At 37.4% G+C, this 18305-nt stretch overlaps 1 protein-coding gene across 1 annotated transcript in view; it reads left to right on the forward strand.

The window, feature by feature from the left end:
• The window catches only part of ADAM32 (ADAM metallopeptidase domain 32), a 119834-nt gene extending 118593 nt beyond the window's left edge, over nt 1-1241 (forward strand). The window contains exon 19 of the mRNA XM_087813622.1: nt 1078-1241. Within this exon, the coding sequence (XP_087669748.1) occupies nt 1078-1241 (164 nt within the window). The remainder of the gene's footprint in view (nt 1-1077) is intronic.
• The last annotated feature ends 17064 nt before the right edge of the window (nt 1242-18305 follow it).

Raw genomic sequence — 18305 nt, forward strand, 5'->3', positions numbered from 1 at the left:
AGATTTTTGCCACTTAGGAAGAAACCACTGTTTGTAATTGAAAGGTAAGTAGGCTTCTTTCAACCAACGGAAACCAAATATGCCTTCTTAACCTTGCTCTTTTTTTCTAATATTAACTTTCAAATATCATGATTGCAGCTGAGAGTATCTTTTAATGCTTTTATCTGCTGATATCATTGACTTTCCTCCCTTAAGGCTACTGTTCAACATTTCCCCCTTCCTAACTGATTCTGTCATCTCAGCTATAAACAATTACTCTGTGTCACTTTGTGTTCATTATACAAGAAATAAAGGAAATTGAAGATAAGTTTTACTCTGAAGAAGTTTGCAGTTTAAATGAGAAACATTCACAAATTGCTGTTATAGAGACATCAGAGGGATGCTAACACAGTGTAGTATTTTTTTTTAATTTTTTTTTTTACCGTGACTTTAGTTTCTGTTATTCATTCATTGATTTGGCAAATATTTATTGAACTCCTCATATATGCTAGGTGCTGGTCGTATGGCACGAGGGATGTAGAGTAAGCTAAAGAAGTCCCTCTCCTTGTGGAGCTGAAAGAATCTGTTTAGGGACCATTCCGGGTGCTAACTAGTTGCAGAGTGAGGATTAGGAATCAATCTCCTGGCTTTTATGCCGGTGCCATTTTAGTAGCGCTGCGGTGACTCCATATAGAAAAACACACCCCCAAAGTCAAAAAAGTCAGCAATCTAATAAAGAAAAATAGGATATGCACAAATATAGTTTGATTCCATGATAATGCAACTTGTAACAATGCAAACTTATTGGATAGCCTTGCAATTCCATTGTACCACATTGTATATCACTGACGTTTTCGGGCCCCATTTTGCTGTAGCTGCTGTACAGTATAGAATATGATGCAACTTTCTGGAACTTGGTTTCTGTTCTTTTAGAATGAGAGGTAGTAGAGATAGTCCAAAGTATTATGATTCTATTATTTTTCCATGTTACTTGAATCATAACAAAAAGAACATCATAATTAGTTTGGTGCAACTTAAAAGTAAAACTAGATAGCTCAACTGTTTTACTCTGATTTTTTCATGTTTCTTTATTTTTAGGCTTAATGATGGAAAGAGCTTTTTGGAAATCTGAAAAGAACCGGTGGCTTCTAGGTTTCTACATTGCTTTACCTGTTCTCATCATCACAACTTTAATAGCTATTTCATGGAATCGTTTGAAAACGTGGTTCACCAAGGACAAGGAATCCCTAAGTAGCAAGTAAGTTTGTGTTCTGAAGTTAAACTTTAGTACCATTTCAATCGATACATATGTAAGGCATTATCTTGAGCAGCAACAATACATTTTACAAAGATTCTTAGTACTACATCAGTATGTCATTTAGATGTGTATGATAATTTTGAATAGTTGAATTTTAGAGATACAGAAATTTGGGAGTGTAGTTTAAATAACTATCCAAAGTCATTGCCTTGGTAATTGAGAGGAAACACTGTAATGTATCTGCATCTATTTCTTTCAAATACCCTAGTGGTTCTCAGTGATCTTTGTCACCTTACAGGAGAAACACCAGAGTATTTGTTAAAATGCAGATTTTTGGGCCTTATCACACATGAAATATTTCAATTTGCATTGCTTCCTCATGTAAGGAATAGTTTTAAAATGATTCTCTAGGTAAAGTCTTCAGAAGGTGAATTTATAATTTAGCCTGCAGTATATTTTTATTTTTTAAATAATTTAAGCACAAAGACGAGAACAAGGTGACAAACACCCAGTTGTCCACCATTAGAAAACAAATGTTAATTTTTTGCCTATTTCTCTTATGCAATGACCATTGCATCTACAGCTGCAATCCCCTTCTAGTATTAATTTCCTACCTGCAGAGAACCGTCTTTACACTGAAAGCTGATGTATGTTGATTTTTACTAGATGTGGCTGTATCCATGTACCATATCTACAGTCATATATTATTTTAAATACCTATACTTTTTTATAAATACATTTTCTAATTCTATGTGGTTTTCCTTTTTTCCCTTTTTCATGAGGAGTCTCCTCAGAGGTTTTTATATTTTATTGGTGATTTGAAAAATGCAAGTTTTGGCTTCGTTGAGATCTCTATATTTTCTTTGTTTTTATTATCCATAAGTTACACTCTTTTCCTCTTATCTGCTCTACTTCCCTTTGCAGTTTTAAGTCTAACTTTCTTGAGTCTAATGCTTTGTTTATTAATTTTCAGTCTTTCTTATTTTCTAACATATGCTTTCATAACTAAAACTTTCTCCTTTGTATATCATATTTTAGATTAACTTGAGAGAGAGAGAGAGAGAGAGAGAGAGAGAGAGAGAGAGAGAGGGAAACATCTACCAGTTTTCTCCCGTACTACAAATGGGGATCAAACCCTCAACCTTTTGGTGTAGGAGAAGATGCTCCAACCAACTGAGCCACATCAGCCAGGGCCCTTTGTATATCATTTTATAATTGACATTTAGTTCAAAAAATTAGAAACTTCCAGTATGGTTTCTTGTTTAAATCATGACTAACCTGTGTTTTTTAGTGTCTATTTGATTTATTTTTGTTGTAAAAATTATTTTCCAATTTTATTACGTATTGGGAGAGACTGGGCCTTAACCTGTTTGTTTACCAAATGCCAACAGCATGCTGGGTGACATTGTAGACACTTCCAGTTTTGCCATGGTAACATTTGTGGGGCATTCCTTTTTGAACAGTGCCCATTCCCTTGATGTCTACAGTATCACCTTTCTTGTAAACTCGCGTGTACGTGGCCAAAGGAACAACTCTGTTTCCTAAAAGGCGTAAAGAATGTATAGCAGGTGTCTCTTTTTTCTCCTTTGTGTTGGAAATTACTGGAAGATGGTAGTTCAAGCTGAAAGGCCCCATTTATTAATTGGATTGTCTCGTTAGTGAGTCATTCACTAACATTTGTAAATGAGCTGTTTCCCTATTATTACACTTGAGTATTTTTATATATTCTGGAAAGAAGCACTTTATCATATATATGATGTGCAAATACATTCTCCTACTCTGAGACTTGTCTTTTCATTCTTTCAAATAGCAAAACTTTTAAATCTTTTGAAATCCACTGTATCACTTTCTTCTTTTATAGATCATGATTTTGGTGGTGTACTTGGGAAATATTTGCATAACCAGAATTCATGAAGATTTTCTCCTATTTTTTCTCGCAAAATTTTATAGCTTTAGGTTTTGCATTTAGGCCTATGTTCAATTTGAATTGTGTTTATATAATTAAAGAGGTATGGATACAGTGGGTTTTTCTTTTGCATAGGAATATCCAGTTGTTCTAATACCGTAGCCTTTTAAGCTTCATTAAGCAGGATTAGAATTGTCACCACTACTGAGGCAATACCCTTCTGAGTAACTGTCCAACTCACCATGACTTATGAGATTTTCTCCTGAGGTGAGGGAAACAAACTATTCCTGTCCCTGTGTGAGCACAATGGATTGCTTCTTTCCTTCATTTCAAAAATTTTTCCCTCTGGCTCAGGTGGTTTCCTCACTTGCACTCAATTGCCATTTTTCTGCTTAAGACTCAAGGGGGACCCTCCACCATGTTAGGAGCTCTCAGTGTGCAACTCTTTCCCTTTCTGCTATTTTGTCCTGTGAATTCTAGCTGCCTTTCCCTTCCTAGACCCCCTGTTCTATCACCTCAGCTCAGGGAAACGTCTGGCTCTGCCTGGGTCTTCCTTGCTGTGCTGCAGCCTGGAAACTCACCAGGCAATAGGAAGGGTCAAATACAGGTCCCATCCTTTTGTTCCCTTCTGTCAGAGGTCACGATCCTGCACTGACTTATTAAATGTCTAAAAACCGCTGTTGCATGTATTTTGTCAGGACTTTCAGTTGTTTCAGGCTTGGGGGAGGGTAAATCCAGTCTGTTACTTCACCTTGGCCAGAATTGGAAATATGTCTTTGTGGTTATAACTGCATGTCTCACACTCTACTTTATTTCCTCAGGTCACTCTTTCATTTCACCAACTCTTCTTGCATCTTTATCCTGAGTTAGTCTTATGGAATCTATTCTTGCAAAGATCTTTATGGATATCCTAAATATTCTTATATTAAAGTTTTAAAAATAATTTGTGTTGTATTTCTTGGTGTGTGACTTTGTTGATTTGCTGTGACTGCTGATGCCCATGGTTAGTGGTTTGTAATCACAGACTCTTTTATCCTCAGTGTCTGTGAGAGTTTTCCCGTGAGAACTCTGCATGCCCTTGTTGAGGACACATACATCTGGGATGTTCTATTTTTGCTTCTTTTATAACAAAAATATTTAAAACAATTGCTATGCATGGTGTTCAGGAATTTGTAGTTTATTAACTGGTATCCTTGACAGTGTACTTTTTAGACTTGTGATTCCTACTTACCTCATTGATGCATTTTTCTCATCTATATATCCTCAGTTTTATTTTTCTTTTGCTGTGTTCCAAAGGCCCCTGGTCAGAGGTGTTTTTTAGTTTATTTTTGTTTTTGTTTATCTTGAGACAAACTTTTTATTTCTCCTCTTGTATGGGCATGTTTAAGAAAATTAAATTTATTGGGGTGACATTAGTTTATAAGATTACATAGGCTTATTTTATTTTTATTTTTTAATTTATCTTTATTGTTGGAAGTATTACAGATACCCCCTTTTATCCCCCCATTGACCACCACCACCCTGCTCCCGCCCCCTCCCCAGGCCTTCACTGCACTGTTGTCTGTGTCCATGGGTTATGCATTATATGCATATTATATAGGTTTCAAGTGTATAATTCTTTGGTCAGACTGCTCATTATCCCTATTTCATGCGTGGTACAGTCCTCCCTGGCTCCCAGGTTTAATTAAGGAGCTCACTTAGTTTGCCTACATTCAAAGGTCTCAGACCTGACATCTTTCTAAGGAAGGGGGCTATTAAATCTCTAGACCCAAAGGTGTATCACTGGCTTAGATATCCCTGCAGTCATTCCGTTTTAGCTCCTGCTTATCCTTTGAACTCTTTGTTTTGCTTTTGTTTTTCAGTGACCTTGGGTATTATTTTCTTTATTGTTTTTAATCTCACCTATGTATTAAAGTTTTGTGTTAGTTTTTTCCACCACTCCTCTAATGAGAAATGGAAATGGGAAAATCTTTCCTGACTACCCTGCAGGATTGTCTAGAAGTCAATAGGGGTTTTAATTTACAAAATGTAGCATTTCTTATGAATGAATAAAAAGTTAAAAGTTGAGGTATGAAAGTAAGAATCAGGCTTTCAGAGGCAAACCTACATTTTGTGTTTAGGAGTGACAAGCAAAAGAGCAGGCTAATCTGTGCCTTGCTCATACTCTCCTCACTGGGGTTTGACATTTGCACTCTTTCTGGATGAGGGATGTGGGCAAATAAGGTTATTTATTGGCATCTTTTTTCAGTGACCTTGGACATTTATTTTCTTTATTGATAACCAGTTTTGTAAAAGAGATAATACTGCTTATAAAATAGCCTTTTATTCATGCAGTAGGCAAACTTTCCAAGGACTATCTTGACACATTAATTTCTGTTATGTTAATATCCGGATTAGAAGGCAGCATTCACACATATACCACCAGGTAATTAAATTATAAAGTTCCTTAAGATACATGTTGAAAATTAAAAGAATGAATTAATGATTCTCAATTAATTTCTACGTATTGCTTGAACTCCTGCAATTGGTGAAGTAATGCCCTGAATGCAGGATACTAACATATAAAAGTTTACTTTCAAGTAAATTAGTCTTTTACTCATTTGAAGAGGTCTACTTTGAAGAAATAAAGAATAAATTAGCTGACTCTAATAAGAGATAGTATGTATAAATAGTAACAAAAAAGGATGTGCAGCTGTACCTTGAAAATATTGCAGGTTTGGTTTCCACCATTGTAATAAAGTGAATATTGTAATAATGTGAATTACATTATATTTTTGGTTTCCTAGTGCTTGTAAAAGAATTATGTTTATATTATATTATAGTCTATTAAGTGTGCTATAGGACTATGTATTAAAAAACAGTGTACAAAGTTTCATTTTAAATACTTTCTTGCTAAAAATTGCTAGCCATCATCTGAGCCTCCAGTGAGTGTGATCTTTTTGGTGGGGAGTGTCTTGCCTCCATGTTAATGGCTGCTGACTGCTCAGGGTGGTGGTTGCTGAAGGCTGGGGTGAGTGTGACAATTTCTTAAAATGAGACAACAGTGAAGTTTGCCTCATCAGTTGACTGTTTTTCCCCCCCAGAAATGATTTCTCTGTAATGTGATGCTGTTTGATAGTATTTTACCCACAGTAAAGCTTTCAGAATTGGAATCAGTTCTTTCAAACCCTGCCACAGCTTTATCAATTAAATTTATGTTGTTATCTAAATCTTTTGTTGCCATTTCTACAATCTTTACAATGTCTTCAGTACAAGTAAATTCTATCTCAAGAAACCACTCTCTTTGCTCATCTGTAAGAAGCAGCTTCTCATCTGTTCAAGTTTTATTAGATTGTAGCAATTCAGTCACATCTTCAGGCTCTACTTCTAATTCTAGTTCTCTTACTATTTCCACCACATCTGCAGTTGTTTCCTCCACTGAAGTCTTGAAACCCCTCAGTCATCCATAAGGGTTGGGGTCAACTTATTCCTGTCAATGTTGATATTTAATTTCTTTCCATGAATCACAAATGTTCTTTATGGCATCTAGAATGGTGAATCCTTTGCAGAAGGTTTTCAATTTACTTTGCACAGATCCATCAGAGGAATCACTGTCTATGGAAGCTATAGCCTTACCAAATGTATTTCTTAAAGAATAAGACATAAATGTTGAACTTACTCTGATCTGTGAGCTGCAGAATGAATGTAGGTTTAGCAGGCATAAAACCAGCATTAATTTTGTTGTACATCTTCATCAGAGTTCTTGGGTAACCAGGTGCATTGTCAAGAACAGTAACATTTTGAAGGACATCTTTTTTTTTTTTTTTTTTTATGAGCTGTCTCAAAACTGGGTTTAAAATATTTATTAAACCATGTTATAAAAAGATGTGGTGTCATCTAAACTTTATTGTTACATTTAAGCAGTTAAACCTTACAAGATTTAGCAAATTTCTTAAAGGCCCTAGGTTTTTTTTTTTTTTTGCACTGGAAAATGAGCATTGGCTTCAGCTTAAGTCACCAGCTGCATTAGCCCCTAACAAGAGAGTAAGCCTGTTTTTAGAGCTTTGAAACTAGGCAATGACTTCTCTCTAGCCATTCAAGTCCTAGATGGCATCTTCTTTTCATATAAGGCTGTTTCATCTACACTGAAAATATATTGTTTAGTGTAGCCCCCTTCATGAATTATCTTAGCTAGATCTCCTGGACAACTTGCTGCAGCTTCTACATCAGCACTTGCTGCATCACCTGGCATTTTTATGTTATAGGCATGGCTTCACTCTTTAAACCTCACAAACCTACCTCTATTAGCTTCAAACTTTTCTTCTATAGTTTCCTCACCTAGTTCTACCTTTATAAAATTGAAGAGAGTTAGGGTCTTGCTCTGGATTAGGCTAGGGTTTAAGGGAATGTTGTGGCTCGTAAGATCTTCTGTCCAGACCACTCAAACTTTCTTCCTTTCAGCAATATGGCTGTTTGCTTTCTTACTATTCATGGATTTATTGAAGAAGTACTTTTAATTTTTTGAAAACCTTTTTCTTTTCGTTTGCAAGTTGCCTAAACTTTGAAACAGGAGGCCTAGCTTTTGGCCTACCTTGGCTTTTAACATGCTCTATTTATTAAGCTTTATAATTTCTGTCTTTGGATTTACATTGAGAGATGTGAAACTCTTTCACTTGAACACATTGTAGGGTTAGAAACTGGCCTAATTTCAATATTATTGTGTCTCAGGGAATAGGGAGAGAGAGCTGTGAAGAAGGCGGGAGACAGTGAACCAGCTGGACAACGGAGCAGTCAGGACACAGACAACATTTATCAATTAAGTTTACCATCTTTTTTTTTTTTTTAAGAATAGTTTGCCCAGTCGGGCATGGCTCAGCAATTGAGCATCAACCTAGGATTCAGGAGATTGTGGTTCAATTCCCAGTCGGGACACATGCCTGGGTTGCGGGCTCGATCAGTGACTCATCAATATGTGTTTCTATCTCTCTCTCTCCCTCTCCTTTCCTCTCTCTGAAATCAATAAAGATATATTTAAAAAACAAAAAAAGAACAGCTTTTTGATTTTGTAGAGAGAGAGGAAGGGAGAAAAGAGAAATATCATTGTGAGAGTGCAAGATCAATTGGCTGCCTCGTGCACATCCCCTAATGGGAACTGAGCCAGCAACCTCTGTGTGCACTGGACGATGGCCAGCCAACTGAGCCAAACCAGCCAGTGCAAGTTTGCCATCTTGTGTGGCCAACCTTTATGGTGTAAAAAACAATTACAATAGTAACATTAGAGATCACTGATCACAGATCACCATACTACATATAACAGTGAAAAAGTTGGAAATATTGGAAGAATTAACAAAAGGTGACACAGAGACAGGAAGTGAGGAAATGCTGTTGGAATAATGGCATTGATAGGCTTGCTCCACGTGGGGTTGCCACAAAACTTCAATATGTAACAAAAAAGCAAAATCTGTGAGGTATAGTAAAATGACGCCATGTAAGATATATAAGATATGCCTGTATAGTGCCCACCACTTGGATTACAGTTATGTGCTGCATAACGACATTTTGGTTAACAATGGACTGCATATGTAATGGTGGTCCCTTAAGAATATAATGGAGCTAAATTTCCTGGAAGAAATGAAAGGAAATTTTTTTTCCTCATGGGAGCAAAGCCTGTGGGTCTTGCCAGTGGATTCTCTCTCAGTCAATTTTGAGTGTACAAATTGCCTTTCAGTCTGTCAGCCAGTGACCTGTTTTCAGCACAGAGGGCTTGTTCCCTCAGGGCAACACAGTGAGAGGGTGGTACGGCCCTGCCAGATCTAGCTTGAGGGTCTTCAGAGCGCATTGCTGTAAATTCTTTGTTGAGGACCCAAGAGCCTGTACAAGGACACAGGTCCACAGGAGCTACCTTAACAAGTATTCGGTGCTTCTGCCACTTTAGTGAAAGCTTTCTGTGGTTAGTGTGGAGCCAGCCTGTCCCTGTACTTTGGAAATGTTTTCAAGTTGTAATGATGTAAAGCATAGATGAGTTGTATTTCTTTCAGAAATTCAATGCCAGAGAGAGCTCTTTGTGACAGATAGGGTCAATGGAACCAAAAACAAATTTCCAAAGTCAAACTATTGAGTTCTCAGTTCTACACCCTCTCCATGTTAAACATATTTGATTTTTTATGACTACCACAGTGTTCCTTAATCTGACCACCGCTCTAACGTGCAGTAGCCTAAGGCACATTGCGAAAACAGTCCTCTACGTTCTTTTGTCTCTTCATCGTGATTTCTTACTCCTACTGATCCTCGGGCCACCACCTTTCACGCCCTCCTGACAGTCACTATTATGGTGATATCCGCCTTATGCATTGAGTTTCTCTTCGATATTTCCAACCAATTCAGCCCACATCCCTGTTCATGGAACCTGGAGCCACACTGACAGCGTAGATGTTCTATTTCTGACACTGTCAGAAGGAACCCGGGGGAGGGCTTGTGGGACAGTGTTTATAAAGTCTACAGTTGTGCACACTAATGTCCTAGGCCTTCACATTCCCTCACCACTCACTCATTGACTCACTCAGAGCAATTTCCACTCATGCAAGCTCCATTTATGATAAGTGCCCTACATAGGTGTACCAATTTTTATCTTTTATGCCACGTTTTTACTGTACTTTTTCTACTTTTCAACATGTTTAGATACACAGATCCTTCCATTGTGTTACAGTTGACTACCGTAGTCAGTCCAGTAACATGCTGTAGATGTTTGTAGCCTAAGAGCAATAGGCTATACCATCTAGCCTAGGCATGCAGCAGGCTATAAACCGTCTAGGTTTGTGCATGGGTACTCTATGATGTTCACACAATGACTAAATCACCTAAGGATGCATTTCCCAGAATGTGTCCCTGTTCAATGATGAATGACTGGTATATTCATGTACTGCTTGGGTAAACAAACAAGCAAATGCATGATATTTGATAGAGTGTGGCAGGGCTCATGTATAAATTTCTATAATAATTATGGGTTAGGGAAAACTAATTTCATTGACTAACTGTGCTCTTTTTTATTATTAAAATAGCATTGTTTCTTAACCATAAATTCAGTACTCTCTTTTATAACTGCTGCACCAACATTCTGTTTGTTAGATTTACCTGCTATAACTTTTTCATAACTTGGTCTCTTAAAAACATCTTGCCAATGGGATTAAAAATCAGTAATCTCAAGAGTTTTTTAGTAGTTGAATTTAATATATTTATATACTGATAATATGTCTGCTGATATATTTAGATTGAAGTCTACCATTTTATTTTTCTCTATTGACTATACTTGTCAATACTTTTTCTACTTACTTATATTTATTATATCAATTGTGCTGTTATTGTTTTTTCTTCTCATCTATTAATTTGGTCATTATATGTTCTAATTTTATTCCTTTAGTTGCATTTTTTGGTTATTAAATTATTATATTACTATTCAGTTTTTAAATTAAATGTAGTTCTTTATCTTATTTGCCTGCAATTGTCTCTGTTTTATTTTCACTCTTGAATGTGAATTCATGTATTATGGACTTCTAGGTTGAGAGTTATTTTGCCTCAGCTCTTTGATGGTATGTGAGTGTAGCCTGGCATTTACTGATGATGATAAATCTTCTGTTACTGTGTTGATTAATTAATCCCTTTATTGTTAATACGACTTTTATCTATAGTAGCCTTTGCATTTTTATGGCTACGTAACAAATTCCCACACACTTAGTGACTTCAAACAACATTTATTTATTTTGCTGAAGTTCTGTCAGTGAGAATCTGGTGAATTTGTCTGGGTTGTCACAAACTGACCTGAAGGCCAGGCTGGGCTTTTAGCTCATTCAGCTTGTAAGCAGAACCCAATTTCTTGCAGTTGTAGGTCTGAAGTACCTATTTCCTTGCTGTCTGTCTGCTAGGGACCCCTCCTGCTCCTAGAGGCTTCCCAATTTCTTGCAGTTGTAGGTCTGAAGTACCTATTTCCTTGCTGTCTGTCTGCTAGGGACCCCTCCTGCTCCTAGAGGCTTCCCAATTTCTTGCAGTTGTAGGTCTGAAGTACCTATTTCCTTGCTGTCTGTCTGCTAGGGACCCCTCCTGCTCCCATCCACATGGCTTCTCAGGTATCTCCCTTCATCTTCACAGAAACAAGGGCATGTTAAGCCTTCTTCAGGATTTGACTCTCTCTTGCCTCCTCTTCTCCCACCAGCAGGAGAAAACTCTCCCTTTAAAGAGTTCACTTGATTGGGTCATGCCCACCAAAACAGTCTCTGAATTTGAAGATCAACTGATTTGGAGCTTTAATTACATTTTCAGACTCTTCAGAGCAGTGCTTAGAAGAATGTTTAAATAGCCAGGAAATGGGAATCTTAGGGGGCCATCTTTAGAATTTGGCCTAACACAGCCTGGAAAGTCCCCCCGCTCCCCCCATAGAGATCTTGTTTCATTATAATATATTCTGGTGGAGATTTTTAAAAAATAAACTGGACTCTTTCTTTCAGTGTGAAGACTTACACCTTTCTTCAATTTGGAAAAGTTGTAGACTATTTTCCTTCCAAAACCGAGTCTCCTCATTCTGGGTCTTCTACGTCTGATTTTTTCCATGTTTCTGAGCTGATCTTTTATACACAGGGGTGGGCAAAGTAGGTTAAATTACCAGCCATCATTACCTAAAAGATAAATCAAAAGTAAGCATATGAAATAAGAAGAAGACAATACATTTGTCTTATTACAAAACAAATAATGCAATAATTAAATAACAAATCATGATACAAGAGTAAACTGTGCTTTGGGTACTCACAACTATAAACCTATTTTTGCCCACCACTGTATTAGATTTACAGTTGTAAGTTTGTGAAACCGAGAGTTTATCATTGTATTATTATTATTTTATTATTTTCCATATGAACAACCATAAACTTACATTTGCCCCACCCTGTATTTCTCTTTACCAAGTATTCTGGGTGATTTCCCCAAAGAATTTATCTTTTAAATTGTTCCCTAAACAATTTAAAAATCAGCCATTCCCCCTCCCCCAAGTTTTGTCATTTCTTGTTTAATGGATTTTGTTCCTTTATTGATCTCTGTGGAAATCCTAAACATTCTTTTGTTTTAGTTTTTCTGTTACCTGTAATTCTTGGTGTATGACTTCTTTAGTTTGCTCTGGCTGTGGACATTACCTCTAAGTGGCTTTCTACATGGCTGTAGTGCTATCTCATGCAACCATGATTGTCTCATGAGAATTCTGCATATCCCTCTTTGTAGAATCCTCCTTGTGGAGATTATTTCATGTTTTATCCTAAGTCATAATTTTTTACAGCACTTGTTAGACCTGGAGACACAGAATTCAAAGGAAGCATGAATTGGTATCTTGAACCTAGATGTGTTAAAGACTTGAGGACCCTGTTTCTCTGTGTGATTTTATACATGAAATTTATATATATATATAAATTCTATTTTATTGTTGAGGGTATTACAGATGTCCCCCATTTTCCCCCTTTCCCCTCTCCACCCAGCTCCCACTGCACCCCAGCCCTTCCCCTGTCTATTGTCCATGTCCATGGGCTATGTATATAGGCATACAAGTTTTTTGATTAATCTCTTTCTGCCCTCCCTCTCACCTTCCCTCTGAGATCTGGGTGACATTTTTGTTATCCATACATATCCCTAACCTTTTTAAGCACTTGGGTTCTTGTGTCTCCAGGCGATCCTTTTCCATCTACACTTCTAAAGAAATTTCCTTGCCGCATCCTAAAGCCTAATGGTGGCAGCTTTTACCATCCCTGTTTCATGGACAGTATGGCCTTTCATGGCTTCCAGGTTTAGAGAAGGTGAGTTGCAGCTTTCTAGGAGGTCTCTGCTCCTTATGAGCTGATGTGTACAACTGATTGGTGGAACTCTGGAGTCATTCAGCTTCAGTTCCTAGATACCTTTTGGGCTTTCAATTCCCTCTGCTTTTTTCAAACTATCTTAGAAATGTCCCTTTCTCTTTTAAATTTTGGTTGGCATTTTCTGTCCTTTTTCTCACCATATCTCTGTGTGGGTTAGGAGGGGGCATGACCCTGTCACACAGTCTGCTGGATTGTCTAGAAGTCTGGGAGGGTTTGAAATCATGACCTGTACTAATTTGTTCATCAGTGGATAAAACATTAGGTTGGAACCAAAAGGCCAGAATCAGGCTTCAAGATGAAGCGCATATTCTTTGCTGGGCAGTGACAAGGGGAAAAACAAACGTGTTTCCTTGCTCATCTCCCAGCTGGGGATTTGACATTTATATTCTTTACAGACATAGAATATGTGTAAATGAGAATGTTGTTTATTTGCATACCCTAATTTAGTTATCACTTGGGGTTATTCATTAGTGGTGATTAGTGGTATAAAAGAGTTAATTCAGGTTATAAAATGGTCTGACTTTCATTTTTTTAAACACTTTTAAAATAATTAACTTAGAAGCATTATTTTTATTCTTATTTAGATCCAAATCAGAAAGCAGCAGCCAAACAGATACTGTCATGTAAGTAAATTAGGGGTTATTTCTTAAAATGAGCTTGTTAAAAAATAAGATGAACCAATTGATAATCAGCAATTAATTGCTAAGAATTAATTGAGCAGCAAAAATTGGTACAGTACTATACTGAAAAATAACCTCTTAGTATTTGCCAATCCAGTAACTTGTGAGTATTTATCTAAATAAATAAGTGTCTTCATTCCTCCAGTTTGTTAATGTATATTGGGAGTTTACTCTTGGATGATTGGTTTGTTTATTGAGCTAACTCATAAATGAGGAAGTTTACTTCTTTATTTGGAAACTCTCCAACTACAAACTCAGTATGTATGCTCATGAATAGCTGAGTGAATGCTTGCTTACCATGGCCACTGAAGAAAAACATCATAAAGGAACAGTAATTCTATGTCTTCCATAGCCTCTCAGTATTAATTAGATGCTCCTCCATTACCTGAAAGGTGGAAATCTCTATATAATAATACAATAAGTGTTTAATTTCTCACATTTAACAGTTTTGTGTTTGGGGTCCTTCAGCAGATACATATTTGGGAGTTTTCACTCCTCCCTCTCTGACTTAAAAATTCTTCATTTACTTGGGTAGGACTGGTGTTTTATACCTTCTAGATTCCTCCAAAGTCCACTGCTATTCCAAAACACATCCAAGTCTACGGAGTAAACTTTTTAGGCTGCACAATAGGTTGCATAGTTCCTCTTATTCCAGAACAGGTCTTCTTCTCCAAAAGAATGCCTGCTGTTATCCTTTACCCCTCATTACTATTATGACCTTCTTCTTATGGTGACAGTGTGCAGTCCTGAGTTACTAACAAACTAAGAAAATGATTTTCATTGTAGTGTCCTCCCTGTGCTATGGAGCGGCCATATCATATGGTGCTCAAATGCAGCAGTGGGATCTCAGTTAACCTTTTCCTCTCCTTGGACTTATGTCTTATCATCCTCTGCCACTTTAAAGGGTAAAGGCCAGGTTTATTTTGCTCAGCACTGGGTAGCCAGCATGTAGCTGAGTTCTTGGCTAATGGTAAGTGCTTAATAAATACAGTTGACCCTTGAACAACACGGGTTTGTACTGTGCGGGTCCACGTGTATATGGAGTTTTTCAGTAAACATATAGCGTACCGTAAGTTTATTTTCACTTCCTTACAATTTTTGTAATAACATTTTCTTCTCTCTAACTTACTTATTGTCAGAATACAGTATATCACACATATACCATACAAAATATGTGTTAATCAACAGTTTATGTTATCAGTTAGGCTTCTGATCAACAGTAGGCTATTAGTAAAGTTTTTGGGGAGTAAAGTTATATGCAGATTTTTGACTGCACAGGGTTGGGTACCCCTCACACCTGCATTGCTTAAGGGTGAGTTATACTTGTTGAATGAATGAATGATTACTTTTAATCTTCACACACACATAGGCAGCCAAACCAAACCAAACGCACAAACAGAGAAATGCACATACAGCCTTATACCTACAATGTTATAACTGCTCCATTTCTTCCTCTCATTATATCATCTCTCATCCTACCAACTTATTAACATTACTCATCTCTCTTGGGAGCCTTATTGACCTACACTGAGTGAGAGACGATAGGGTTACCCATAGGAAAATGTTCCTTTCAATTGGAGTACAATTTGGAATGTTAATTTACAGGTCTAGTCTTCTGGCCTGGTGTATACCAGAAATATTTTGGGGATATTATTTTCATTTAAATTTGAATAATGTCACTTGACACTGTTGCTGTGCTTTACTGACATAGCATCCAGTATAGTTTTCAGATTATTTACTTATTTTTGCTTAAAACAAAAAATATTCATTCTCTCACAGTTCAGGAGCCAAAAGCCTAAAACCAAGTTGTCAGCAGGATTGGTTCCTCCGGAGGCTCTGAGGGGAATTTTCCCCTGCCTTCTCCTAGCTTCTGGTGGTTGCCAACGGTCCTTGCTATTTCTGGCTTGCTGCTGCGTTACTCCAGCTTTTGCTTCCATCTTCACATGGCTGTCTTTCCCGTGGGTCTGTATATCTCTGCATCTCTAAATCTATCCTTATATAGTGACCCTAGTCGTTGGATGAGGGCCAACCCTAATATAGTATACTTTATCTTGAACTTATTATAGCTGTAAATGCTCTATCTCCAAGAAAAATCACACTCACAAGTACCTGGTGCTAGGACTCCACCCTATCTTTTTGGGGAACGCAATTTAATCCACAACATTGATAGTAAAAGAATCAGAAGTAGCATCTAGGTTTTTAATTTTATTTTATTAAATTTATTGAGGTGACATTGGTTAATAAAATTATCTAGCTTGTTATCAGTATATCAACAAACAGCAAGTGCTGGCAAGGATGGGAGGAAAGGGAGCGCTCATGCACTGTTGGGAATGCAGACTGGTACAGCTAGTATGGAAAGCAGTATGGAGTTACCTCAAAAAACTGAAACTGGAACTGCCTTATGACCCAGCAATTCCACTTCTGGGAATATATCTGAAGACACTGAAAACACCAATTAAAGAGAATCTCTGCAGCCCTGTGTTCATTGCAGTGTTCTTTACAGTAGTCAAGATTTGGAAGCAGCCCAGGTGTTATTAGTAGATGAGTGGGCAAAAAAGCTGTGGTACATTTACACAGTGGAATGCTCTGCAGTTGTAAAAGGTAGGATCTCTTACCCTTTTCAACAGCATGGATGGACCTGGAGAGGATTATTCTAAGTGAGATAAGCCAGTCAGAGAAAGACAAGTACTGTGTGATTTCACTTATATGTGGAATTTAATGAACTGAAAATCAAAATAAACTAACAAACAAAATAGAAACAGACTCATAGGTACAGAGGACAGACTGACAACTGCCAGAGGGAAAGCGGGTTGGGGGAGGTCGAAGAGGGTAAAGGGGACATAAATGGGGATGGAAAGAGACTTGACTGGGTGGTGATCACACCGTATTAAGTAAGGGCATTTGATGATCAGAGTAGTAGGAGAAATCTGAGTTTTGGAGATATAAAAAATAGCACAGATAGGGAAAGGATGGGGGGTAAAACTATACTATCACGGAGGCCTCTCGCTAATCTATCTGTGTCGTCTCCTCTGTCAATGAACCTCAGTTAGGTTGTCTTCAGTTTTGTCTTTCTCTTTTGCGTTCTTCTTGTTGGGGGCTCTGACATAAATCTATGGATATAAAAATAGGAAAGAGGCCCAAGAGTTTGATTTTGACACTTGATAACAATTAGTATAAGAATAGAAATGTGACAGATATTTCTCTTTTACTGAAATTTTCAAAGGAAAGAGGAAGAAACTGCCATAAAAATTATGGCAGTTTTCAGGTTGTATTGTATCTCACTAAAAGCAGTATTTCCCTATTCATTTAGATATGAATCTCAGGAAACCACCTAAACATAAAACTCTAGGTAAGCACATTAAGATATGTCTCAAAATAAATGTTGAAATTACAATGAAATTCAAAATCCACAACGAATTCCTAAGTTATTTATTGGGTAAATGAATTGCAAAGTCCTATACGAAAAATAATTTATTAATTGTTATTAATGGGTATTTAAATTGCTTAGTGTTTGGGGGTTTTTTTGTGTTTTTTTTTTTTTAGTTTCTTAAAATTCTCTTAAGTTCTCATTGGGAACTTGCTCTTAAGGATAAAGTGGAGTTAAACTATTGAATCGAATGAGATATCAGATATGTAAATTAGCCTGTAAAATTAATCAGGGCCACTTTATCCACTAGGCACTGTAGTGACAGACAATGCTTAAGGCCTGTGTTTCCAAGTGCCAAAAACATTATTTATAACATGAAGGACAAAAATGATTGCTACAAGATATGAAAAAGTAAAATTAATGTATTTAAGCTTCTAAAAAGTTCAAACATTAACTTGTTATATTCACGAACATTTCATTGTATGTAGAAAAAAAGTTAGATTTTCTCATTTGCAAAGGCTTCTAATCAAATATGATGATTCCTGAAAAATTGCAGAAAATTGTAGAGTAACTTATAGCCACATAACCTCACAAGCAAAATTGTAAAAATTTTTGCCACAATTCTTGTTGCTGCCCTCTGAATTTCTCACTGGGCATTACCCCAGCTGTTTGTACGTTGTGCGGCAGAAGAGAATTTACTTGCTGTCAGTACTTTAAGCACGTGTGTCTTTGTTTTCCTCCAGAGTAACTAGTACTTTCTTCGGATGGCCATGGATAATGCTGAGTGTCTCACTGAGAAATGAAAATTCCACCTTCCCTCTTTCGGTCACAGCTGAAGAAAACAATAAACTGAGTGTGGAACAGTTTGCGTGCCTGTCTGTTTTTCTCTCTCCTCCACCCCTGAGCCTGAGCCTGCACTTCTGTCATTCCAGGGCCCTTACCTGAAGGTGGTCATCTTAAGCAGGACATTTCCACCTACACTCAGCTCCTGAGCTCTTCTCCCCGGCTCTCCCACCACCCACTTGGGGTTACTGTGGGGTTAGCACCTACTGCTCTTGTTCAGGAAGGGCTCTGGGTGGTGGGCCGTGTTCCTCCTCCTGGTCCTTCTCATCAGACTTGGCTGACTGGGTGCAGCCTCAGTAAATCCAGCTATTTGCCCACCTGACCCTCCCCGCGACCCTGAACCAGGCTTCTGTGAGAGGCTGTGTTCGCTTTGGAGGCTGCACTTTATTTAACTCCAGGCCTCTTG

This window comes from Miniopterus natalensis, chromosome 2 (genome assembly GCF_054644295.1).
Source record: "Miniopterus natalensis isolate mMinNat1 chromosome 2, mMinNat1.hap1, whole genome shotgun sequence".
In the NCBI taxonomy this organism is placed as follows: domain Eukaryota; kingdom Metazoa; phylum Chordata; class Mammalia; order Chiroptera; family Miniopteridae; genus Miniopterus; species Miniopterus natalensis.